This window comes from Octopus bimaculoides, chromosome 7 (assembly GCF_046866305.1).
Source record: "Octopus bimaculoides isolate indiv1 chromosome 7, ASM4686630v1, whole genome shotgun sequence".
In the NCBI taxonomy this organism is placed as follows: Eukaryota; Metazoa; Mollusca; class Cephalopoda; order Octopoda; family Octopodidae; genus Octopus; species Octopus bimaculoides.
Window position 1 is genome coordinate 76,661,613 of NC_142934.1, and position 27,157 is coordinate 76,688,769.

General features: G+C 36.7%; 1 protein-coding gene across 1 annotated transcript in view; it reads right to left on the reverse strand.

Moving 5' to 3' along the window:
- LOC106878153 (transmembrane protein 59) overlaps positions 1–25,479 on the reverse strand; it is a 41,455-nt gene extending 15,976 nt beyond the window's left edge. The window contains exon 1 of the mRNA XM_014927289.3: positions 25,272–25,479. Within this exon, the coding sequence (XP_014782775.1) occupies positions 25,272–25,412 (141 nt within the window). The 5' untranslated portion in view covers positions 25,413–25,479. The remainder of the gene's footprint in view (positions 1–25,271) is intronic.
- Between the last annotated feature and the right edge of the window lie 1,678 nt (positions 25,480–27,157).

Below are 27,157 nucleotides of genomic sequence, written 5' to 3' on the forward strand. Positions count from 1 at the left end.
CAAGTGAAACAAAAACAAGTTCCATCATATTTATAATTTACTACTGTATAAGCAACGTTAATACAACTATATATTTGGCTGTATGTACGTGGGAGTATTCATTTGTTATACATTTGCTTTTCTATGGGTTAAGATGACTATACTATTGAGGTACTGTTTTCCAAATGGATGCCTTTCTAGGTCAATTTGTGTTCATGCGTGTGTGTGTGTGTGTGTGTGGTGTGTGTGTGTGTGTGTGTGTGGTGTGTGTGTGTGCATGTGCATGCACACACACATAATGTATACACATAATTCTTTATTTTTCTTAATCAGTACAATGCTACAAAAAGTTACACAACAAAAGTGACTGTCAGAATGGAGTAAGTTGAGCAAGAACACACACTGAAACGAAAAGTGCTGTTGAAGAGGTCAGAGATGTGTGACGAAGGATTTCCAGACAACAGACATGTGTTAAAATAATAACAGTAATAAACGAGTGAAGGAAAAAAAGTGCCCCAGCATGGCCACAGTCAAATGACTGAAACAAGTAAAAGAGTATATAGTGCATGTGTTTATTTGGTAAAAAAAAATAAAGAAATAAAATAACCATCCTGAAATACAACATTTGTTTCAACACATGATTTCACATCTGGAATCCTGCAAAATGAACTCATATACATATATATCAACAAGCAGTTGTATTAGTTTGACACTTGGGAAAGTGAGAACGTGTTTTACGTTTTGAGCCTATGCTCTTCAACAGAAAGAAATATGAGGAAATAAACACACACACACACATATATATATATATATATATATATATATATATATATATATATAAGTTTGACTGTGTGGTAAAAAGCTTGCTTTTCAGCCACATGGTTCTGGGTTCAGTCCCACTACGTGGCACCTTGGGCTGACCAAAGCCTTGTGAGTGGATCTGGTAGATGAAAACTGAAAGAAGCCTATCATATATATATTGTTGCTATTATGTTAAACTGTCATATGTCCAAATTTGGCCAAACATGTTTTTTTCAATAATTAATTTTGCTTGCAATAACCAGATTTTTGGTCAAACTATTATTATCTCCAGCGCCTTCAAACAAGAATTGTCAAAGTGTAGTACAACAACTTAGCATTTTACAAAAGTGCAGTAAGCCCCACATACAACAGTTTTGCAAGAATATTTCTGACAGAAAACATTCACAGAGTTACGATTTTATGCACCCAACAAAGTATAACTATTAAGCTAAAACTGTCACTAATGTAAAAAGAAATGGAATAGTGGAGCTATTTTTTTGTTTTCTGAAAAAGCAATGTTTTGTACTTACTACACTTTTGCATAATAACGATATATATATATATATATATATATATATATATATATATATATATATATATATATATATATATATATATATATACATTTATGTGAGCATGTCTTTGCCCTGCCCCCCAGAAAGAAGCCTGTCATATATATGTATGCGTGTGTGTATGTGTGTGTTTGTACCCGTGCCATCGCTTGACAACCAATGCTGGTGTGTTTCTGTCTCCTGTAACTTAGCAGTTTGTCATAAGAGACCACTGGAATAAGTACTAGGTTTACAAAGAATAAGTCCTGGGATCAATTTTTTCAACTAAAACCCTTCAAGGTGGTGTTCTAGCATGGCTGCAGTCAAATGACTGAAAAAAATAACTGAATAAAACAACATATAAAAAACTGTTTTAATGTGAAAAAAAATTCATGCCTTCCTACAAACAACTACACAAAGCACACTAAATTCACCAGCAAATTCATATTTAGTGTTTGTGTGTGTGTGCGCGCGCGCGCGTGAGAGATTAAGAAGCCTATTTCTCAACCATGAGATTCCAGTTTCAATGCTACAGTGTGACACTCTGGGCAAGAGTCAACTATTTACTGTATAAACTTAGGTAGGCCAAAACACATCTGACTGAAATTTGGTAAATGAAAATTGTGCAAGGGTAGGTTCAGTGCATGCATACATATTTTAATGTCCATTTTCCATGCTGGCATAAGCTGGATGATTTTGACAGGAGCTGATGAGCCAGAGAGCTCCACCAACCTCCAATGCCAGGATTTCTACAGTTGATTACCCTTTCTAATACCAACTGCTTTACTGTGTAATGGGTGATTTTTATGTGGTAATAGCACCAGTGAGGTGACCGAGTAACTTGCAAAGCAAGATCCTTCAAATGAGGTGGGTGAAGTATTGAGGGAGGTGACTTTATACTAGGCAATGAGAGAAAGTATGATGAGAGGGACAGAAACACACGTGTGCATACACACACACACACACACACACACATCATCATTTAATGTTCCCATTCCATGCTGGCATGGGCTGGACAATCTGATTGAAAACTGGTAAGATGGGGAGCTGCACCAGGCTCCAATCTGATTTGGCATGGTTTCTACAGCTGGATGCCCTTCCTAATGCCAACCACTCTAAGTGTAGTGGGTACCTTTTATGTGTCACTGGCACAGGTGTCAGTTATGGAACACCAGCACTGGCCATGATTATGATCTCACTTGGCTTGGCAGGTCTTCTCAAGCATGGTATGTCACCAAGAGTCTCAGTCATTTGTTACTGCTTCTGTGAGGCCCAATGTTTGAAGGGTGCTTTTTACATGTCACTGGCATCAAGCATGACTACGATTTCACTTGGCATGATGTTTGTTCATTTATTTTATGTCAGATTTTCATTTCTAGCAGGAGTTGGACACAAATACATAGTGAAGCATGTTTTTACAGTCGAATGCCCTTACTGACATTAAATCTTACCTAATTTTCAAGTAATGAAATTGTTTTTATTCCACTCATCTTCAAAAAAGGAGAGTTCTGGACATATTAACAGGTAATGTCAACAAAATATCACCAACTTTTGCTCAACAATTTTAATATGAGGATGTAGAATGTAAACATTTACACACACATGTGCACACATATATACATGATGGGTTCCTACAGTTTTCATGTACCAAATCCATTCCCATGTGATTGACAAGCCAGCATTTGCTTCATTTAGAAGACACCAAAAGTACCACAAAACAGAAGAACTCAAAATCATAGTGCTTACACAAGAATCATACAACCTGGCCATCACACCAAGAGAGAAACCCTCTGATACCAGGTGTAATAGCTCTCAGAACATTACCACTTCATTCTTACTCTGGTAACTATACTTTCAAAGCAGCCCTCTCCACTGTTAATTAGGCCATCTAGGTATCAAAAGCTATCAAATTCTTGGGGGGGGGGGGGGGGGAAAGAATCTTATGAGCATTTAAAGGAATTTATTTCCTGTGTACTCCTACTACTAGCTACTTGTATCCATCTGCCAAATGAGGTTTAACAGCTTTATCTGCCTGCCTATGATCTAACTCCACCTCTTGTCATTTATAATTTACACCCAGTACATCACATGTTATTTTTACCTAATCTCTGTCTAAAGAGCAAAACTATTTCTGTGGTGGCAGCAGAGTCTTATCTTCTTTCCTACTTAAAAATCTTTTGTCTTTGTTCAGTTTACATGTCTAAAAATTTCTTCTCTAAATCTACAGATTCAGTTATAAGAGCTAAGTCATTAGCATACAGAGTATACAGGAATTCCCATGAGCAGTTCATCATAATTTTACATCTGCTTTCTACGTTGGGCATGAAGTAGATAGTTGTTATGACCTGAGTCAGCCCTTTTTCACACTGACTTCTCATGTGTACATTCCAACTCTGGCATGATTTCCATAGCTGGATGCCTTTCCTGATACCTATTACTTTATAGAGTGGACTGGGTCTATTTTGTTGTTGCACCAGCACTAGAGAAGTTGCCATGCTCTCAACATGACTAAAGGGTTCTCTCAATCTTGCAATGTTTCTGTTGAATTAAAAATGGCATAGTCAAGTGATTAGAAAAGTGAGTGATGACATGGGAGCCAGAGTGAGTGGAGCAAGGATATGATGAAAAAAAGGGAGAGATTGGGGTGTGAGGAGGAGTGTGATGGAAGAATGACGGTGCTGAAGGGAGTAATGCAAGAAGGATAACATCTACATGTTTGTTAGTATGAGAAAGCAACTGAGTGATGAATGGCAACAAAGATGGGCTGGAGTAAAACAGAGAGGTGAATGTCTTACCCAGGCTCTTAATCTCACACAACAAACAACAATAAACTATAAAGAATATAAACAGTGTGCACTACACACCATAACTGAATGTACAAAGACCACATCCACAGACCACTTACACAATGAAACAAAAATGCTAGAAATGAAAGACTACCTAAGTATGTGTAGGGCACAGTTTAATGGTGCAGAAATTTTCAACTTCTACAATTCACGTCACTACATGGAAAACCACCTTCAAACACTCAGGTAACACGCCAATGCACAACTGTGACAACATTGAAACATCGGTCATACAGACTAAATAAGGAACATATACATACATAACTGGGACATCATTACTCTCACCAGCCTTAATTGTTATGATGAAATACATGTCACCTACGATTAAGAACTGAGGAACAACAACTGACTTGCACTGACTACTGAGTTCACTCTGCCTATCACAGAACCATGTAATTAATTCGGCATACACATATACACATAGGACTGGGAAGTTGGATTTTTATGTTACACCTTATTCAGTCAACTTACCCTCAGGCTACAGGATTCCCTGATTAGGGCTGACCTATAGCTGTACAACAATACAACAAAGCTCATTCATCACATATTCTACACAACTATCTCCCAACACTAAAACACAAGCTACACATCATGCAGTCTACAGCTTCTGAAACAATATCACCAACAAGTCATGGCACAAAGGCATTACAGAGATAAACAATAATATTATATCTAAACATTTGTAGAGAATTCTCTAGCAGCCTAAGTTACCCTTGAACATTCTCATAAACATACGCAGACAGATTGATGGCCATATATGTATGTCAATGGATCTATATGAGAAAAGTCATTACGTATTTGAAAAGACAAACCAATGAAACAATGACACATAGCAAAAACAGATGGCTCTTACCCATTTCATTTCAGACTTCATCAGCAGCTGTATCAATCAACCCAACACACACACACACACACACAATCTGTAGCTTTTTAATATGATAATTAAAAGGTTATATGATATGTAACTTAGTCTGCCATTATCTTACAAGTTAATACCAACTCAAGAGAACTGCAGAGTTTAACATTGACCATCTACCTAGAAAACAGTAGAGTTTATCTATCATTTACGTAGCAATCAGTGGAGTTTAAAACCATCATCTAATTAGTGAACAAACAACAGAGTTTAATATCCATCATCTAATTAGTAAACATACAGTTGTTTTAACATCCATTACCTAGCTAGCAAACAGTGGAAGTGAATAACTTAATGAACATCCACCATCCTCTTGGATGAGCCTAAAGGGGATCCACTACAAGTTCTATGTATTTCTTAATATTTTTATGGTTATCTGGACTTAATGAGAATGATAAATGATTCTAGGATGGTGATGTAATAATGCTATAGGCAATACCAATAAAGTAAGTGTCAGGCACAATGAGGGTTGGACTAATGTAATAAAGTGACTTTATATTGAATATATTAATTTTACTGTGCAGGTCAGCTGGTCTGATGATGTAAAATACCCAGTTTTATGTTTCTTGCAGTTTGTTGTAGAGAGAGACTAGCAGCACAAGCAAGACTGGCATAATGACAAATATAGTACACTGTTTGGCCATTAGTATTGTTTCTTTGTGTGAACCAAAAAATAGTATATGCAAGCATTCCAACTTATGTTAACTTGTATCAGCATACAGACATGACATACTGATATGGTTCCAATCAGTGAATCCATGGTTATCGTGAACAGAGGGCAGGCATGCATAGCCATCACAGACATGACACGGAGATTGTCAACCAGTAAGTTTCCTATAATGAACTTCATATATGTAAAAACCAGACATCAATTCAAGACTCAATTGTACTAATCCATGATTTTAGCCATCTCCCTTGTTATTTACACTGTCCCAGGAGGATCTCTGACATGACTGCATCATATCAGGAATAAGTCTACTCCATGAGCAATAGAGTGCATGATCAAAACAACAATGGTATTTTTTTTTTTTTTTTAATGAGAGTGGTTGAAGAGAATCTATCAGGTTATGATGATGAACTCTGAATTTGAACATAAATTAGAGGTCTAGAACCACGATTCCCAATGTGGGGCACATGCTCCACCGGTGGGGTATGGTAATATTTTGGTGAGGCATGCGTAGAGTTATGCTGAATTTTTATACCTTTTGTACCCATGCTAGTTAGTCCAACCCATACTAGCATGGAAAGCGGACATTAAACAACGATGATGATGATGATGATGATGTTTAGTATACCAATAGAGAAAGGGGGCTATTTGAGAATGGGTTATTAAAAATAAAATACTTTGCATCCTTTCTATGGACAATTTTATCAAAGTTTGGACACTTTAGAGACAACAGGTTGTTTTCATCTTCTTCATAAGATCTGATGTTACTAAAGATTATTTCCTTCGATTTAGTGGCATGTGAAAACATGTAGGTAATTGCAAATGTGTGTGTGTGTGTGTGTGTGTGTGTGCATGCGTGTATGTAGTATAGAACTGGTCAGTACTGAAAGCAATGCCATCTTAATTCCCTATGGAGAAATAAATGGAGACAGACTTATGTATGCGAGTGTGTCTAAGAGTATTGACTGGCAACAAAAAAATCTAGGTAATAAATGGCATTGTGGTTGAGAGATGAAAGAATTGAATGGGTTGAAATGGAGTAGAAGTAAAGGGTAGCGTCAGTGAAGGAAGAGAAAGAGGCAGAAAGAGAGAGGGAGATAGATAGAGAGAAATTTATGGTACTGGTAATGCACACATACACACGTATATATATATAAAGGGCATTATTACAGAAAAATAACAACGCCACACAGTGGACTTCTCAAAATAACCACATTTAGTACCTAATGCGAGGAAAAACAACCACCAGAAAGCTACCAACTTTCTTTTAAATAACCTTAACTGTGTATCGACCGATTTCGCGATTACTAGAATGAATCTAGAATATATATATCATCATCATCGTTTAACGTCCGCTTTCCATGCTAGCATGGGTTGGACGATTTGACTGAGGACTGGTGAAACCGGATGGCAACACCAGGCTCCAGTCTGATTTGGCAGAGTTTCTACAGCTGGATGCCCTTCCTAACGCCAACCACTCAGAGAGTGTAGTGGGTGCTTTTACGTGTCACCCGCACGAAAACGGCCACGCTCGAAATGGTGTCTTTTATGTGCCACCCGCACAAGCCAGTCCAGGGGCACTGGCAACGATCTCGCTCGAAAATCCTACAGGAGCCAGTCAGGCGGTACTGGCAACGGCCACGCTCAAAATGGTGCATCTCATGTGCCACCCGCACAAGAACCAGTCCAGGGGCACTGGCAACGATCTTACTTGGCTTGCCGGGTCTTCTCACGCACAGCCCATTTCCAAAGGTCTCGGTCCGTAGTCATCGCCTCGGTGAGGCCCAATGTACGAAGGTCTTGCCTCACCACCTCAGCCCAGGTCTTCCTGGGCCTACCTCTTCCACGGGTTCCCTCAACTGTTAGGGTGTGGCACTTTTTCACGCAGCTATCCTCCTCCATTATATATATATATGAACAGAGATGAAAATTAACAAGTCATTTTATTTCCACCAGTCAGTTTGTGAATTCAGCAAAAAGGTAAGAAAAAACTTCCATCATTGATACAAAGGCTTTTGCAGCTGAGAAGATTCACGGAATATTTTCCATTTCTTTTTGAGCATATTTTCTGAAAGTTTATACTGAAATCTTTTTGAAGAAATAGTTGAAAAAATTTGCTTGAACTGAAATCTCTTCATGTTTGATTCAAAGGCAAAACTACAGATTTCAGTGCCCTAGACTTTGGATAATCATAACTTTCAGAAAATGAATATTTTTAATGAAATTGTCTATGAATATGTGCTATATTATGTAGATTTCAAATATACAAAATTTTTTGGGGGAAAGTGTTTTAGGAGGGGTTGGGGTGGCGAAGTCCAGAAAATTCACCGGAGTCCACTTCAATTTGTTTTAACTTTCAAGAAAATGGATATTTTTAAATGAAATTCTCTACAAATATGCCTCGGACTATGTAGATTCCAAGGACATAGGAATTTTGGGGCAAAACAATTGGGGGCTATATCTTGCTTTGGTCTGACCACAAATGTAAAGAAGATGATCCTTGCACAGGGAGCCCCCATTCAATCGTACTCTGACACCAGTGACTTAAGGGTAAGTGGTATTGTCTTGGAAACCATGGAAGCCTTTCCATACCTTGGAAGCTACCTGTCCAGCAACTGCACCACTTAGAAAGAAATCGAGAATAAGATCAGTACAACCTAAACTTTTTTTGGAAAACTCAAAGCAAGTCTTCCAAAACCATGACTCCATCATCCAAATGAAATTCATGGTATTCCAACCAGTCATAATCTCCACACTCCTCTAGAGCTGTGAGACAGGGGTGTTGTATTAATGTGACTTGAAAAAAATTGAACATTTCCAATAGCACAAACTTCATGCATTCATTGAAAGACTATATAACCAATGAAAACGATCTGCTCTGGGCTGGAGAGTACCCAGCATTGAAGCTATCATGGAACGACACTGCCTATGCTGATTGAGACACATCATATGTATGCTTCAAACATGCCTCCCCCATCAACTCCTCTTTGTAGAGTTGGCCTTAGACCATGCAGAACTCTCAAATTCCGTTTCTGAGACCAGCTGAAGCCCACTCTCTTCTGCAGATTCATTGATCCAAATATCTGGGAGACAATCAAACTGGCAGAATGTCATCGTCAAGTGAATGGTCCAGATGGAAAACAATGGATGTCAAGTGGCAGAGGTCAGATGTTGAAGATGCAAAGAACAACTCACACTTCCTGCCAAGAGACAGCAAGTAGTGTTTCTTTTTTTTTTTTTTTTGTATAAAATAAAAGTAGACTTTCTCTCTGATAGCATACTGTTGGAAAACATTGTGAATTTATAATCACTGTTACATTAAATATCATCATCATCATCATCGTTTAACGTCCGCTTTCCATGTTAGCATGGGTTGGACGATTTGACTGAGGACTGGTGAAACCAGATGGCTACACCAGGCTCCAATCTGATTTGGCAGAGTTTCTACAGCTGGATGCCCTTCCTAACGCCAACCACTCCGAGAGTGTAGTGGGTGCTTTTACGTGTCACCCGCACGAAGGCCAGTCAGGTGGTACTGGCAATGGCCACACTCAAAATGGTGCGTTTTATGTGCCACCTGCACAGGAGCCAGTCGAGCGGCACTGGGAACAGGTGCTATCACAATTTCGCTTTCGCTTGCCCCAACAGGTCTTCGCAAGCCGAGTTTCATGTCCAATGAAGGAGACGACGTTGGCATGGGTGCCAGTCGTCAAATTTAGTTCAATTTCGATTTCACTTGCCTCAACAGGTCTTTGCAAGCAGAGTTTAGTGTCCAATGAAGGAAGGTATGCATAAGTGGGCTGGCTACACCCCTGGCAGAGGCCTTAGATTTAGGTCTCAATACAACATTCTTCTCTCAATTCTATACAGTTTGTGCCTAGAGGGACTCCAAGGGCTAGTTAACTGTCTATCTAGATACTTTTAATGACATACGTATAAGTATGGTTAATTGAAACAGAAGACACTGTACAAACAACTGCTTGAGTGACTAAGAAACAGCGTAGTTGAATTCCAATAGGAGTGTCATGTAGATTTCACTTTCAAGAACTCATTTCTGTCCAATTTCAATCAATTGCTTATTTTCATTACCACTCAAAAAACTTTGCCCAAATTTATACCAGTTCATAAAAGAACTGTTGTTATATCTAGAGAGAGATTCATCTTCCATTCACATACACCATGGTACCAAAGCTAGCTACACTAACCCCATAACCCTTTAGCATTCAGATTATTCTGTTAAAAGTAATACTTATCTTTACACATTGTTTTGAATCAATCATGTATTATCTCATAGCTTTTGGGTTTTCATGATGTGGTAGTTTATTTTTTGAATGGCATTGTAGGGTAAGTGTGTGGGATCAGACCTGGCTAGTTTAAATGTTAAAGTGTCAAGTCATATTTACTTGTTACAACCAACATAACTCAGGTAACCATAGCAAACCTTCTCTGAATGGACACACCCAAGTACATTTAATTTGGTAGGTCATCACAAACAGTGAACAGTGTCATCATACTAAACCATATACTAAAAATTGCAACTTACAGCATAACCAAGATGGTCACAGAGAGCTAATCAAAGTTTGATAATTTATGAATTTAGAGACAGTAATTTTATGACAGTGATGTTCTTAGACTAATGATATGTTCCTAAGACCTGCAGTGTAATGTAAACAGATACACATGACAACATTCACTTGGCCAGTGACACATCATTATGTAAACAACCTGTAAATCTCTCAAGATCCTAAACACAAATGAGTACAATCTCTCTAACTAGCAAACTCAAATCAAACTCAAATGTTCCTTATCTATGTGACTTTGGTTGCTAAAGGTTACTATAAAAACAGTAATACTGACATATTTACAATTTTCTTGTATTTATAACATTTTAGAATTTACAATAGCATTTACAAATTTCTAGTATTTACATTAAATTTTGCAGTTTTTGACAAATCTTTTACTTTTTATTTACATACATGGAGTGAACATTGCATTTGTCATTTTGTTCTTTCTTTAATGATAGTACCAAGCCTGGTGCAGCTCACTGGCTTGCCAGTCCTCAGTCAAACTGTCCAACCCATGCCAGCATGGAAAACGGATGTTAAACAATGATGATGATGGTCTGGTCAATCAAAACTAACCAGTAAGTATTTTAAACTGAAAATAATGAAAATGTGTTAACAGACAATGAATATACACTTCTATTTAGTAACTTCACTAGAATGATTCATCAACCTTCAAAGTTTAGGTTCCTATTTAACAAGGTTATCCATGAGATAATCATCAAAATAAACACAATAGTAGCTAGGATAAATACCAAATAAATCTACCATTGTTAAATTCAAAACTATTTCTTATATTTACTGAAACTATGTCATTACAACATTGGCACCTCACCTAACAAAGTACAATAGTTCAGCTCTGAGAACATGTAAAACTAATAAAATATTTTAAATAATGTACGCCACATGCCAGCATGGAAGGTAGATGTTAAACGATGATGATGATGAATGTGAAGCTTTCCACTCTTTCTCATTAACCATTTTGAAACCAACCTATCCAACAACACCCACAACACTATAATAAAATATGCCAGTTTTTTTAAGTGTTCATAGTCAAATTAAAACCACTGCTTAAAATATGTACTAAACACTATATTGACAAAGCTGATAATATTATTGAATTTTTTCTGAATACTTATTTTCAATCTAATTAAAACAGAATATTTCAAAAGAAATATTATAACAAAAGAGTTAAAGAGAATGGAAGCAGTGATGTTAGAAGTGTCCCACTGCGTATTTGTGAAAGCCAATGACAAAGTTTGTCTTTTGGCAAGCACTGGAATAGCTGTTGTATTTAGCCACACAACTTGTGATCCAATTTTTATCAGCCAATGATAATAGATATATTAAATTGCAACACTAATAACGACTGCTTTGCTGAATGTGTTTTGCTGAGTGTATATCATCCATGTATATATCAACAAGAAAACTAAGAAAAGAACAGCTGCTTTTAAATAAAAATGCTCTGAGTGAATTTTAGCTCACGTCACATAGGTGTTCCTTTGTTTACTCATGCTATCAAGAAATAAGTAAGCAGTTTTATCATTGGAAACCTTCAGCCCATGGCACACTGATCACCAAATGTAATGTTTAAAATAAACCAGATAAAACAGTCTTTGTGTGTCAATTGTGATAGTCTAGACGTGGCTGATGATTTGTTATCTTAAAACATATATAACCTAGATATTCAACGTGATCGCTGTACATACATACACATCAAAACATTTATACAACACTAACAATACCTGCAGAAAAATCAGTTATTTTGCAAACTTGTAAAATGAATGCAAGTTAAGTGAGAACCACAAAATACATAATTACTTGTGAAATTATGTTTTTTCTGAAAGAAATGATTCTTTAGATGGTGTAAAAAGTTCACATAGGTTATATTGAAAGTGTAGTCTTAGGAGAGAACATCTTTGAAAGTTATATTGTGTTACACTTGTCACTCTTCTACCTTGGACCCCCACCCCACAAAAATGGAAGAAAGTTAAATACAATATTTGTTAAAACTTGTCCCCTTTGTGTTCATGATATATTTTTAATATATTATATTAATAATATATTTTCCATAATATATTTGTAATACTTATAAGTATTTCATAATATATTTTTGATATATTAAAAATATATTATATTAATAATATATTTTTAATATATAATAATTTCATAAGATATTTTTAGTATATAATAATTTCATAAGATATTTTTAATATATAATAATTTCATAAGATATTTTTAATACTTATGCAGGCCTATTTCCTCTCCAGTAAAACAACTATCTCTATCCCACTATCATACTCTAACCTCTTGCCTAGCACATAGCCACTTCTCTTGGTTTCACTCCCTCTCTCAACTAAGAGGTCTTTGTCTTGCAAGTTACTTAGTGACTCTACTGGTACTGGTGTCATGTAAAAAGCATCTGTGCCGGTACCACATAAAAAGCACATGTGCTGGTACCATGTAAAAAGCACCCAGCTGTAGAAACCAAACCAAAACAGACTATGGAACCTGATGTAGCTCTCTGGCTTGCCAGTGCTTGTCAAACTGTCCAACACATGCCAGCATGGAAACCACGTTAAATGATGATGGTGAATGACTAACTTCTTTCTACAGTCTCCAACTATCAAACAATAGTAAAAAAACTCTCACAGCTGTATCCATACACTAAACATGACTACCAAAGCTATAATTGATCATTTTAGTATTGGAGGGTTATGTGCAAAATGTAAAAATACACACACATATATACATACACTATCACCAACATCCACTAAAGGAATAATTTAGGTCTGAGAGGCATTCTCCACAGATCCAATGAAGAAGTCTTCAAACCTTCCACAACTTTCCATTTCCATGTAAATCTACAAATCTAACATTTCATGTTTGTAACATTTTCGAACTGAATATTCCTTTTGGTAAGAGTGTCATGAACTACCGATAATTACTGAGATTGAATTAATTACAGCTACCCACCTATAAACAGAATAAAAATAGTTATTTTTTATGAAGTCAATGTCCCTCTTCTCAGTGAATTTGATAAGTAGCAGTAATCATCATCATCATCATCGTTGTTTAACGTCCGCTTTCCATGCTAGCATGGGTTGGACGATTTGACTGAGGACTGGTGAAACCGGATGGAAACACCAGGCTCCAATCTAATTTGGCAGAGTTTCTACAGCTGGATGCCCTTCCTAACGCCAACCACTCAGAGAGTGTAGTGGGTGCTTTTACGTGTCACCTGCACGAAAACGGCCACGCTCGAAATGGTGTCTTTTACGTGCCACCCGCACAAGCCAGTCCAGGGGCACTGGCAACGATCTCACTCGAAAATCCTACGGGAGCCAGTCAGGCAGTACTGGCAACGGTCACGCTCAAAATGGTGCATCTCATGTGCCACCCGCACAAGAGCCAGTCCAGGGGCACTGGCAACGATCTTACTTGGCTTGCCGGGTCTTCTCACGCACAGCACATTTCCAAAGGTCTCGGTCAGTAGTCAGCACATTTCCAAAGGTCTCGTAATATTCTGAGTATATCAACTACATCTCAGAGAACTAATAACTTATAGAGTTTTTAACCCATTAGCATTCAGATTTTTCTTTCGAATATAATGTTTGTTTATTCATTTTGTTTTGAATTAATCATGCGCTCTCACAGCTTTGATATTCTGACGATGTGATTGGTTATTTTTAGAAATGATATCATAGGGCAGGTGTGAGAGGCCAGATCTGGCCAATATGAACATAAAACAGGTGGAATATCTTGACAGGAAATTGCTGGGTTAAATGCTAAAGGGTTAACCATAAAGAAAAAAACAAAAAAACCTCACTCTTTCTTTCAAACACATAACATTGCATGTTTTCAGTATATTTACAGAGGTGGAACTAAGACAGAATAAATACTAATTAACACTAAAGTTAGGGTTTGTTATGCACAACATGAAAGGGACTAATTTATTCACAAAACAGATGCCACGTTATTTGTATTTTTTTAACCACGGAATTTTGTCAGTGAACAGGTCACAGTCTCAAAGCAATGAAAATATTTGACAAATTAAATTTAAATGTTGGAGTGAATCTAACGGTTTTTATGTTTTTAAATGGCTTATAAACACCTTCCATGCTGCAATTGTTTTTGTTTCAGCAAACAATCTCAGATCAGGTCACTTGCTATGCAAGTACATCTCCAAAACGCTATTTTATTCCTTTCTGTCAACAAATATGATTAAGAACAGAGCTTTCTTATAGACAAAAATTAGAGAATGTGTAAGGATTTGACAGTCAGCAGAGTAGAGTATATCTATATTTGTGGTATAGAGTCATCATATTGAAAGTCTTCCCTGAAATACCATCTGCCACTTATCAATTCAAATAAAAGGCTACACAGCCAAATCCACCATCTAAAGTGGGTGAAAGGAAGTGAGTGCCAATCTTGGAGTGAGAAAATCATAAGTGGACCAAATGTGGGATCATTATATAAACTGTACCACCACCATCACTAATCATCTTTGCAGAAGTCAGAGGGAGCCTGTTAGTAGACACTCAGGTTGTTAGAAATAGCAGCCAAATTATCCTCAATTTATACCTGCCTTATTGTTTAAAATCATTCTTTCTATTATATGCACAGGGCCTGAAATATTCTGTGGTGGGGGAGAGGAGTAATTGATTACATTGACCTCAGTGTTCAATGGCTGCTTATTTTATCAAAACCAAAAACCATGGAAAACACAGTCGACTGTGGCAGAATAAAGTGGGAAGAAATACTGCTGAGCGTTTTTTTTTTCTGGTGTGCTAATAATTCTGCCCAGCCAGTAGTTCTACAAAATAACCTTAAAAGGACAATATGATCATGGCTGAAATACCTTTGATCATCAGAGTTGACCTATAAACAACCATTTTAATAACAAAAAATTAACCAATCTAACAATCGCTTGGAAACCTTAATCAAGAGTTCTAAACTCCTCAAGCAACTAAACATTCATGCTAGGAGTTGGGGTTGAACAGCAAACCACACAGATTCTATTCTGAAAAGTAATATATCTTAACTCTCTGGCATGGGTTGGATGGTTTGATGGAATCCAACAGGTCCGAAGACTGCATAGTGCTACAATGTCTACTTTGGCATGGTTTTCTACAGTTGGATGCTTTTCCTAACACCAACTACTTTATAGCATGTGCTGCATGCCTTTTTCATGGTACTAGCACTAGTGAAGTCTTCATGCAGCATGCAAAATTAAGATCCCCTTCGAATGAAGGGGGAATACAGTAGAGAGGGAGGCAGGTTTATGTTATGGGAGGAGGAATTAAAGTGAGAAAGAAAGACTGGAACAAGTTTCTTGTACGCAGCTGCTTACATTATAGGAGAGAAGATGCGAGTGGTCAGGGTGGAACTAGAAAGTGATAATAGTAGTGGTGATGAGGTGTCAGGGTGGACCCTCATGCCACAGAATAGAGTGAGTAGGAGTAGGAAAACAAGAAGTAGAGGTTGCAAGAGTGTATGACAGAGTGAGAGATGATTTTAAGATAGAAAATGGGTGAGAGGGTGTATATATTGAAGAACAAGCGTTGAGAGATGATATGTAGCAGGGGCAGAGAAGAGAAAAGAGTAGATGACAACTGTAAAAATTAGGTAGGGTTGAGGGGCAACCAATAACATGAGCTTGGAGAAATAGGGGAGAGATGACCGAGAGTGCAGAAAAGGGTGTGAAATGCAGATAATAATAATAATAATAATAATAATAACACAGTAGACATGGGAAGAGAGGGATGATGTAGTTGGGTAGGTTGTAAGAGTGTGGGGCAGAATAGCAAATAGAAGAAAAGAGAAACATATGTTGGTGGAGGTGAGATAATTTGGTGGCTCAGGAGGGTGATCAATGTAAAATGTGGGTGAAGAGGACAGTATTAAGAATAAAAGCTAGATAACAGTGAAATGGTTTCAGGTAGTGAGAGGGGTGAGGGATATCAAGGAAAAGCTGATGTATGCAGTTCTGCTCACAGCAGCAGAATGGTGATGGTTAGAGAGATGGGTGGTGAAAATCTTGAAAAGGAAATTGGGTGGTACAAGGGCAGGGCAGTTGTATGTGTGTTTATATATATAAAATTGTGCTTCCTGAATCTGCTTCATTGAAGTGGGCAGGTCTTCTTAAGAACCACTCATCACCAGTCATCCCAGCTCCTTGCTGCTGTCTCCGCAAGGTTGAAGGTTCAGAGCTCAGCCTTCACCACTTTGTCCCATGTTTTCTTGGGTTTCCTTCTACAAACTCCATCCACATTAAGTGATTAGCACTTCTTTATACAGCTGTCCTCATCCATATACACCACAAAGTCTTCTTCTTCTTTATACACTATATCTGGTTACTCTTATGCTCAGTTTTCTCTCAATGCATTTGTACTTTGTCACTCTTGCACACTTAACATTGCATATGCAGAAGTGAATACCAGGAACATTTCTTTCCAGTCTTCTCAAATCCTCTGCATTCAAAATCCATGTTCCATTGACAAACAACATTATAGCTTTAATATATGTGTCTATCTTCGCTGAAGGATATGGCCTTTGTTGCCAGCAACAACAGAAGCCCTTTGAGCTTTTCCTAACCTGGTCATATCCAACTGAAAGATGCCCCATATTCTACATTGCAAAAAAAAAAAAAAAGAAAATTAACTAAACCTAAAAGAAAGACAGGCTTAAATTTTTAGACCTAAAGCAAAAACAGTGATTTCCTGTTAAGGGTCAATGTGCATAAATTGGCTTTTACTGACAGAATCAATTCTATGCAGACAAAAATAATATTCTTGATTGCCTAAGAACTTGGCCTAAAGCTTCCATCTCAGACTTGGTTGCCTAGTTGTAATGGAGTAGTCAGAGCAAGCATAAGCTCTTGGGTTAGTAGTGCAGCCAAGTTCTCACTAAGGAATGCTTGTACATTCCTTGGCAAATGGCCTTGCAGTTACAAACAAGTAACTGAGTAAAACCTAGTTAAAGTTTGCAGCAATTTTAAATCATCACATCCTTCTAGATCCTAATGCTTTGTGATCATTTGGGCCATTTCAGGAAATTCTCCAAGTCAAAAAAATCACTGTTTTCTACGAAATCTATCAGTAAGTTTGATGTTAACAAGGACTAAACAGTCTGACAAAGAGAAAGTAGCTTTGAATAGTAATTGTGCAATAAATTATTCGTAAATTAAACAAATAGTTCAAATGCAATTTGATATTTGTGTAGCATGTTCTATCATGACAGTTTTATTGTTAACAAAATTATCATTAATCATCAAATCTACAGACAAACATAATTTAATATGGTGGTTCAAAACTGGAGATAGCTGGTAGCGTAACAAAGTTGCTGGACTTGGATTTTAAAAATAAGCACTTCAGTTTTGTTGAGGTTAATAGTGCTAAAACTGATTTATTTGATTCAGATATTGTAAAGGGCTCGGAAATTATTTTTTCTGACTATTTACTATCAATAAAATATTATAACACTAATATTTCAGGATGGATGGGAACAGTTAGATATAAAATTTGTTCAATGCATCCACTGAGGTTGAAAAATGAGCTTCACAACCAAAGAAATGGGAATCATTATTCCATATCTACACAAAGGTGTCAATAATGTCTCACCAACTGTTTGGGTGCAAAAGAAAGACATGTTGATTACAAAATAATTCAAACATTTTCTCATCCCTTTTCTTTCTTTAACTGATTTAACCCTCTGGCATTCAAAGTGGTCATATCAGGCCCAAATATTCTACCAGTTTTATGTTCCAACTAGCTAGATCCAGCCTATCACACCTACCTTACAATGTCATTCTAAAAATAAGCAATCACATTATCAACATCTTGAAGCTATGAGATTATACATGATTAATTCTAAACAATGTGAATAAATAAGCATTATATTTGACAGAGTAATCTGAATGCTAAAGGATTAAAGACTACATACTGGCAGACTGGTTTGTATGAAGACTATTCAGTGATAAATACAAGAAAATCTTGACTTAATCAATCAATTGCAGGTGGCTTTTAAAAATAGCTGTATCATTTACCAATATTGTACAGAGTCTAACTAATGATATAATTATCTATCAGAATACAATCATTTTTGCAGCAACCAAAAATAAATTGAAGAATAAAAAAAAATTGCTGTTAATTCTTAGATTGAAAAAAACCCAACATATCAATTAATCCAGATAAATGAAGTAATTATGCATCTTCCATAAATTTTCTAGAAATAATTCAAAGAATGGGCTCAAATCACCATTTACTCTAATAAGACAAGATTCAACAGACTGGTGTTTCTAAATAGCACGAAGAAATTCAGAAATATTTGGGGTTGATAAGCTATTATTGTTGATTTATCCTGAATTTTGTAGACATATTCGAGCCTCTTGCACAAAAAATAAATGTCTTTACTTAAAGATTATATCAAGAATAGACCTTTTAGAAGCAAAACATACAATACCGTATTTCGGCAACATTCTCTATCAAGTGTGAAACAAACTCACTGTTGATGCTTCTGAATTTGCAGTAACAGGGAAAATGTTTCAAAATGGAAAGCCCATAGCATATATTAGTCATATATTTAGTATTCAGGAATTTAGGGTCATATTGAACATGGAGTCTATGCTATATACAACGGTGTGTTGAAAGATTGACATTTCTATCAGACCAAATTTTTCATGTCAGAAACTTATCAGTCATTGCAATTTATTTTTTGTAAAATATCTTAATGTTTACAGGCGAGATTCTCAGAAGCTTCCCCAGTGGAATTGGATATTAGCACAATACGATTTCAAAATTATTCACATTCTAGGTAAAACCAGTTATGCTGATACTCTTAGACCAAAGTATAAGTCAGATTTATTTGGAAAAGCATTCTTTACAAATGCATTACAGTCTGGAATAAGCAATGAAATTATTTTTTACTCATGTTCAATCAGGAAAGATCATTTTAACACTGCTTAAAAATTGCTGAAAAAGATTGGCCTAGACTAGTGCTTCTTAAATGGAGTACCTTGAATTTTTTAAAGTACAACTTTAGGCTAAAGAATCATTATTTAACGTCTGTTTTCCATGCTGGTATGTGTTGGACAGTTTGACAAAAGCTGTTGGTGGCCTAATCTTGATAGAGGTACTGAAGAATTTGACAGATCTTGTGATGTATGCTCAAATCAGATCAAAAGACACCCTTTATACTGGTAAGTGGACTGAATCACAGCTTTGAGAAAGATTGTATATAAATTAGGAATACAGACAAAACACTAGGTACATGTTGATTATAGGTGATTCAGTCACAACTTGGATTAACGCCATTTTATAATTCAGTACACAAAGTTCCAAAGATAGTAGTATCAGACAATTGACAAAAATTCAGTCAGTTAAAAGACTGATTAAACTGCAAGAAAATTCAAAGTCCTACCAATAGTCAAAAATCTAATGATGCAGCACTAGGACTCTGTGAATAATCAAGTCTGCATCTAAAAGTTACAGACCATCAGTCGGAAAGGTTGAGGAGCATTTGTTAAAGGTGTATTCAATCAAAGTAATGCATATGGTGTATGCAAGTTACCTCCAGCTGAGAAATTATTTGGCATACAAGAGTAACAATAACCACTTTTGATTTTATAGAGGTTGGACAAATGGTTTACAGCTAGATCAACACAATGAAATTTCCTGAAAATGCATGGTAAAAACACAGCCAGTGTTAAATGTGAAGATCAAAAACTCTGTCAATTGAATAAATAATTTCTAAACGTTTTTCCCCGCGCATAATCTTAGTCTGGATGTAATCAAAAGTAGTAAGTTTCATGAAACAGCTAATAATCTTTAATTTAAGATTGAAAATTATGAAGTTGAAGCAAATTAATCTCCCATTAACTCACCACTTGATCATATAAATCGTCTGCAGTAATGTTTCTAACAAGTCAACATCATTTGCTCCAAGTGCTTCTAACATTTATTCTCCAATACCTGCCACTCAGGAGCTACAGAATTTTAAAGGAAATTCAGAAGCCACAAATATATAATGACAAAGACAATTTATTTTTTTGAAGTTGGAGTGATTTTATTCATCATTATTCTAACTTCCAATTTTCCATGCAGGCATATGTCAAACTTATTGAGGCAGAAGTTCTCACTGTTGTCAACCTACACCTGTTCCTAAGTAAGGTAATATTTCTCCTAGCCTTTTGAATGACAGCTCAACAGACAGAGATTTTCATGGCAGCTTATAAATAAATACACTGTTTATATGGACACCATGCAAATGTCAACACAAATGCATGATGCAAACACACCTATATAATCACCATCAGTTTACATTTGTTTTCATGCTGGCATGGGTTAAACAGGTTGCCATTGTTGGAGTCATTTCTTATTGAAAGGTACTGCTCCCAGAGACTGGTGCTTGCACGTGTCTTTTGGCTTGTTTTCTATAACTGGATGCCCTATCCTATTGCCAACCACTTAACTGAGGATACAAGTACATTGGAGAAGTTGAACTTTCAGTGAGACAAGACTAAAGGGACCTCATAACCCTATGCTTTCTCTGATAATTTACCAAACATTTTACTATATGTGCTGGGTGCATTTTTGTAGTACCGACACTAGAGAGGTTGCCTTGCTCACCAGTCACTCTGGAAAGAGGGAGCACAATTTGCCAGCTTTTCATTGTGGCACCAGCACAAGAAAGGTGTGCCTTGCTCAAGGGAAATGTAGAAAGTATTCAGTAACCAAAGATATGTAGACCAAAGAGAAGAAATAGAAGAGAAGGTGATGTCAGTAGTGAGGCCAGGAATGAATGAGGAGTGCAAGGAGGCAAATGTAGAGAGTAGTCAATAAGCAAAGGTGTCTACTTCAGATGGAATTAGAAGACAGCAATGGCATAAGGAACAGAAGTATGAGGTAAGAGCAAGGTTTTATCATCATTGTTTTACCTTCCACTTTTCCATTCTTGCTTGGGTCAGATGGAGTTGAGGAATATTTCCTATGGCCAACTCTCATCCGTTTCCAAGCTAGGTAATATTTCCCCATGGCCAGACATGTTTTTACATGAATGACACTGCTTGTATGACAGTGACACTCATTTTACAATCACATGATGCTAAGACAAGGGCACATTAACATACATACTCTCCTTCCTCCCTTTCTTCTGTACTTTAACCCGCCATCTGCTTGCATAAATGCCCCACCACCACTGATTTTGCAGTCTTAGAAGGTGCATGGTGACCTTCGTGATGGCACAGAAAAAAAAGCATTCAGTACACACTGTAAAGTGGTTGGTGTTAGGGCCATTGGATGTGGTTCTAGGAACCATCAGATCCTATCAAACCCATGCCAGCATGGAACAGACATTAAATGATGCTGACGATGACATACATATATGATAGACTTCATTCAGTTTCCATCTACCCACAAAGCTTTGGGCGACCCAGAACTATAGTAGAGGACACTTGCTAAAGGTGTCACAGAGTGGGACTGAACCTGTAGCCATGTGCTTGGGGAGCAAACTTCTTAACTACAAAGCCATAGTTTTCTCGCAGTTTCCATTTACCAATTCCACTCACAAGGCATTGGTCAGTCTAAGGCCATAAAAGATACCCCCCTCCCACCACCACCACCACCGTAGTGCCATGCAGTTGGAACCAGCCCTAAATTACATGATTACAAAACAAACTTCTTAACCTCACAGCCATACCTGCACCTATAATAAAATAAAATATCTGAAATAATTGCTTATTCTATTCTCTATTAATATATATGCACGTGCAGTGAAACGATGGATGTGAATAAAACATGCCGTTTCTATTTGGAGAACGAGCTATATGGATATTGTTGATGACCAACAACACAACTATAAATGACGTCTGTAGATTTGAACTTGTTCCTGATGTCAGATGACCTGCTCTATTCTCTACTGATCATAGCATCAATTTACTTAGCTAAATTGTGGGCATAATCACTGCACATATTAAAAATAACATAACCATAGAACCAAAGTTTGACAAATAAATATGACAATGATGGCAACTCGGACATCTCTAACCAGAACTAACCCAGGGTTGAACAAACAGACATAATTGGCACAAAATTAGCAAGGTCTGCACAGATACTCGAACAGCTAGAAATAGCTGCTAAATCATGCGTTAGTCATATGCATCTGGATAATGCAGTTTCTGATGTGCAAAAACATGGTAAGCTCAAAATAGCAACGACTCGTCCGAATTATTTACAAAATAGCTACATCTATATTTTACAAGAACAAATGAAGTGGACAATCCAAAGTTTACAATTTAAAAATTAAGGAATATTTTATGAAGACTATGAACTCCAAATCTACCTAGGATTACAACGCTTTTATGTAAGTGAGCATATTTTTAAAGAAGTTCGCTAAATGAACAAGGCAGTAAATACCCGAACAATGAACTCTTCTTTTAATATCCATCGTCAATGCAGGACGACGGACGACATTATGTTATTTCCTAGACAGTTTATATTCTGGCTTGAATTGCCAGTGACCTATAAATTGTGTTGTCTCTATTTCTAAGACTACCTACACTTAGACAACTGCAACAGACGATGGAGTCAGCGAAGAGGCCACTGCACTATCGCTCGCATGCTAGAAATAGCAGTCAAATCTCCGACGAATCACACCATATCGGCTTAAAAACGACGGCTACTTAGATAATGTATCCATGATACAAAAAAAAAAAAAAAGAATGTTCACGAATGGAATGCCGTTAATCAGAGTTATATGCTCAATCAGAAAAGACCTAGGGCTAAACAACAATACAACTGTCATATTTTAACTGGTCATTCGACTTGCTAAAAACAAGTCGAATCTTTTTAAGAAAAAAATAATGCATTGAATAATGAGGTCTTTGATGCACTATGTTCAAAGAAAAAGACGGGATGGTCACAGCTGTAACGCCTTTGATTATAGATTTAATCGACAGGGTTGACCTACGGTTAAACGGGAACATTAATGATCACTCGTAGATGTTGTAGTCTGATAGTGCCATTGAAAAATCTGAGTAGTCGTGATGCTCATGCCTTCCCAAATGCACGAAACGTAAATGCCAAAAAAAAAAAAAAATATGAAGTACAAAATGTTTATTTTCGAGATATTTTTTTTTTTAACAAAAGCAAAAATCAAACCAACAAAGCTTTCTTTCTATCTCTAATATACACACACACACAGGTTTAGTCATTTCTTTGTGTTATGGTGTCTTGTGTAAAGGAATGAGTAAACTCAGAGAAATATAGACAATAGCATATACAGAGAGGGGTGAAAAGAATCTCCAACTGAGAACGTCGTCACATCGTATTTCTAATACAGAGTCAGAAATATTGCTTTATTGTATATCTATACCACAAAACTAAGAGAAGGCTTGTAATTGATTGAATCTCCTCCACCCCACTCAACAATTAGCTTTAATGCCACATTCTACTGTGCGTGATATATATATATATATATATATATATATATATATATATACATGTGTGTGTGTGTACTAGACATGCACACACGCACTTAATACCGTCGACGAAAAGCATTAATATCAATTCTAACATACTATTTTTCTCCTCCAAAGTTGTATCTAGGGAAGAGAATATTGTTGTTGTTTAGCCATAGGCAATCTGTGATCCAGCAAACCTATGATTAACAGCGTCGAAGTCGTGGCTATTCCGTCTTTTATTCAGACATAACATATATATATACATACACACACACATATATATATATATAAGAGTTTTGACGCTAATATCCATTTATATTAAAGTTTATTACCTATGTCAACATTTCTTCAAAATTTTTATATATAACCAAGGAGATCGATCCATAAGGAGTTTAATATAGACCTTTGTGGACGAATTTTTGCTATTTTGGTAACGATTACATGTTTTATCTTACCAATACATTGTGAAGATATCATTATATGAACACGTATATATATATATAACTACATTAACCAATGTATTGGTTTGTGCTATTTCTTTTGTTTCTTTTTGTTAACACAGCAAGGTGTCATTTGAGAACTAATCTGGTCGACAGTTTTGTGTAGGTTATTGTTGTATACATGCATGTGTGTGCGTAATAGTTTGCATTCGTGTAAATTGTGCGCAAGACATGCTTTTTGTGTAACATACAGCTATGTAGACTTATAAGACAAGTATCATAATTTTAAATAGCATATAAAAACCATAAATAACCTCAAGAGCATAATTATTGAATAGACTTTTAATCAAAGACAATCCAGTAATGACCATTCCACATCTTTTCTCTATATTGTTTTTCTTCAGACAGCGGGTACTACTAAAGCAGCACGGTCCCGAACGCGCAGTCGCGCGTCCGGGCTAGCTAGTCGTGAGTGGTCGATCCTAACCCTAACCCTAAACACGTATTCATTTGCACACGCGGGTTAGGGTTAGGGTCGACCACTCAAGACTAGCTAGCGCGGACGCGCTGCTTTAGTAGTACCCAGACAGCGTACCTAACACTGCAATATTTAATGTATACTTCCATTTATAAGACGGTAGCATATAATTTCAGGGCGATTTGGTTGCTATTTTTAGCAGGTCGAGCGTCTGCATAGAGGCTTTCTTGTTCATACAGTATATCATTGTATATCACCATAGCATAGTGGATGTCCAGATATGCTTCTATAGCGAACCAGTCGTGTATACATTCGAAGAAATAATTACGAGTGTGTACAACATACTTTGTATGACTAACTGCACGTACACTTTAATGACATACATACTTTTATAATAACATTCCGGTTGTATGTGCATCAGAGCAAATAAAACTATGTATAACAGAGGTTTGTATTGTGTGTGTGTAATTGATAGATTGTGTACGTAGCATATAGCAACTGTTTTGTAAGCAATAACAGACAGAAAATAAGGACAAAGAAGACAATAAAATACATCAACAACAAAACAGCGTTACCTTTTCGTTGGAAGAGAAATTTTTACTGCAAACGTTCAAACAAGACGAAACGTCCTCGAAGAATTGGCCAAAATTTGCTTGGGTTAAGGCCACAAAAAACACAGAGAAGATCAACAAATGAAAGCGAGCGTTGAGCGCCATTTTGTGTGTTAGTGTTAAGGTGAAGGGATAGTTAGTCACGTGATAACCAAGGGAGGTAAGTACAGTAAACGTATTTTTTTAATAGAATTTACGTAATTCTATTAATTTCTTTTTCCGACGCGCTAGTCTATTATTCGGTCGTTCTTACCGCAAGAAATATCAAAAGATCTTTCTCTGATGACCTTGTGATGTTTTAAATAAGGAAAGAAGGCACTGAATAATAATACAGTACATCTAAAAAAAAAACGGATAGTCACGGTTGGAATGTCTGTGGTTATAGTTCTCCTGGAACAGGAGACCAAACTACAACACTCATTTCTTTTTTAATGGTCATGCAAATTGGCAGAGTCTGTAGACCGACGTTCTGAATAATGTACGCAATGTAGTCCCGTTGCTTTCTGTTCTGAGATCAATCATTGATTAGTATAGCTTTTCTCATTGCGTATTTATTTCAGTTTGTTTTCAATTGTCTAAATATTAACTAGGATAACACAACATGATGTAGTAAGCCTAACATGCATGATTTAGTAAACTTATTTTAATTCTATTCATACCTTTAATGACGAGCACAATGATCTCATCACTAAAGCGTTTTTCTTGTCTTTCTGAATTACAAAATTCTAATCAGAAAAGACAAAATATAAAACCTCAAAATGTCAATGAATTAAATATGTTGAGTGAGCCTGAGCTGTAACGACAGTGTGGTGTCAACTCCTGAACAGAGCTGTCTTGGCAATGACAGGCCCCCAGGCAAATCAGGTCATTGGGTTCTATTGTATTTATCTATTGACAACAAACCACAACATACATCAAAATTGGACCCCTAAACCCTTGGGTCTCCTGGGTAACTTCTCAGTGTGCTGATGCTTTAAGACAGTGTTCCTGACATCTTTCAGTCTTATTTGACTACCTCTTCCGCCTCATCATTATTTGATGTTCATTTTTTTTCTATGCTTGTATGGGTCAAATGGAATTTGTTGAGGCACATTTTCCAAGGTGAGATGCACTTCCTATTGTCAATCCTCACCTGTTTCCAAGCAAGGTAATATTTTCTTATAGCTGGACATGTTTCTCACTGAAGGATGGAAATGAACAACCTTGCATGTATGATGATGATGTATTATTCAATCCAGGAATGCACTGAGATGGATGGTTGTGGAAATTGATGACAGAATATCCAGGATGGGTGGATAGAAGGAATAAAAATATGATAGAAATAGAGTGAAAGAGGTGGACAATGACAAGCCTGAATGATGACTGGGCATATCAAGTACAAACAGATCCAACCAGTATAATCCGTTCTACTAAAGGCACAAGGCCTGAAATTTTGGGGGACGAGGCTAGTCGATTAAACTGATCCCAGTACATAACCGGTACTTAATTTATCAACCCTTAAAGGATGAAAGGCAAAGTTGACCTCGGCAAAATCTAAACTCAGAGCCTAGCGATGGGTAAAATACCACTAAGCATTCTGTCCAGCGTGCTAACGATTCTGCCAGCTCAGTGCCTTATAACACTCAATATGATGAGTCCTTTTTTTCTTTAATTCTTTCTTTATGCTTGTACATTATATAATCCTTAACCTTAATGTCAGTAGCCATCCCCTAGTTTATGAAAAAAATACAAAAATCCTTGTACAAAACTGTGCGCTTCACAGCTCCAGTGATGCAGTGTTTGGCTGTTGTGCGCATGCTTGTATGAGATAGGAAGCACCATGCTAGGGAGAGAGAACACTGTGGTTCACG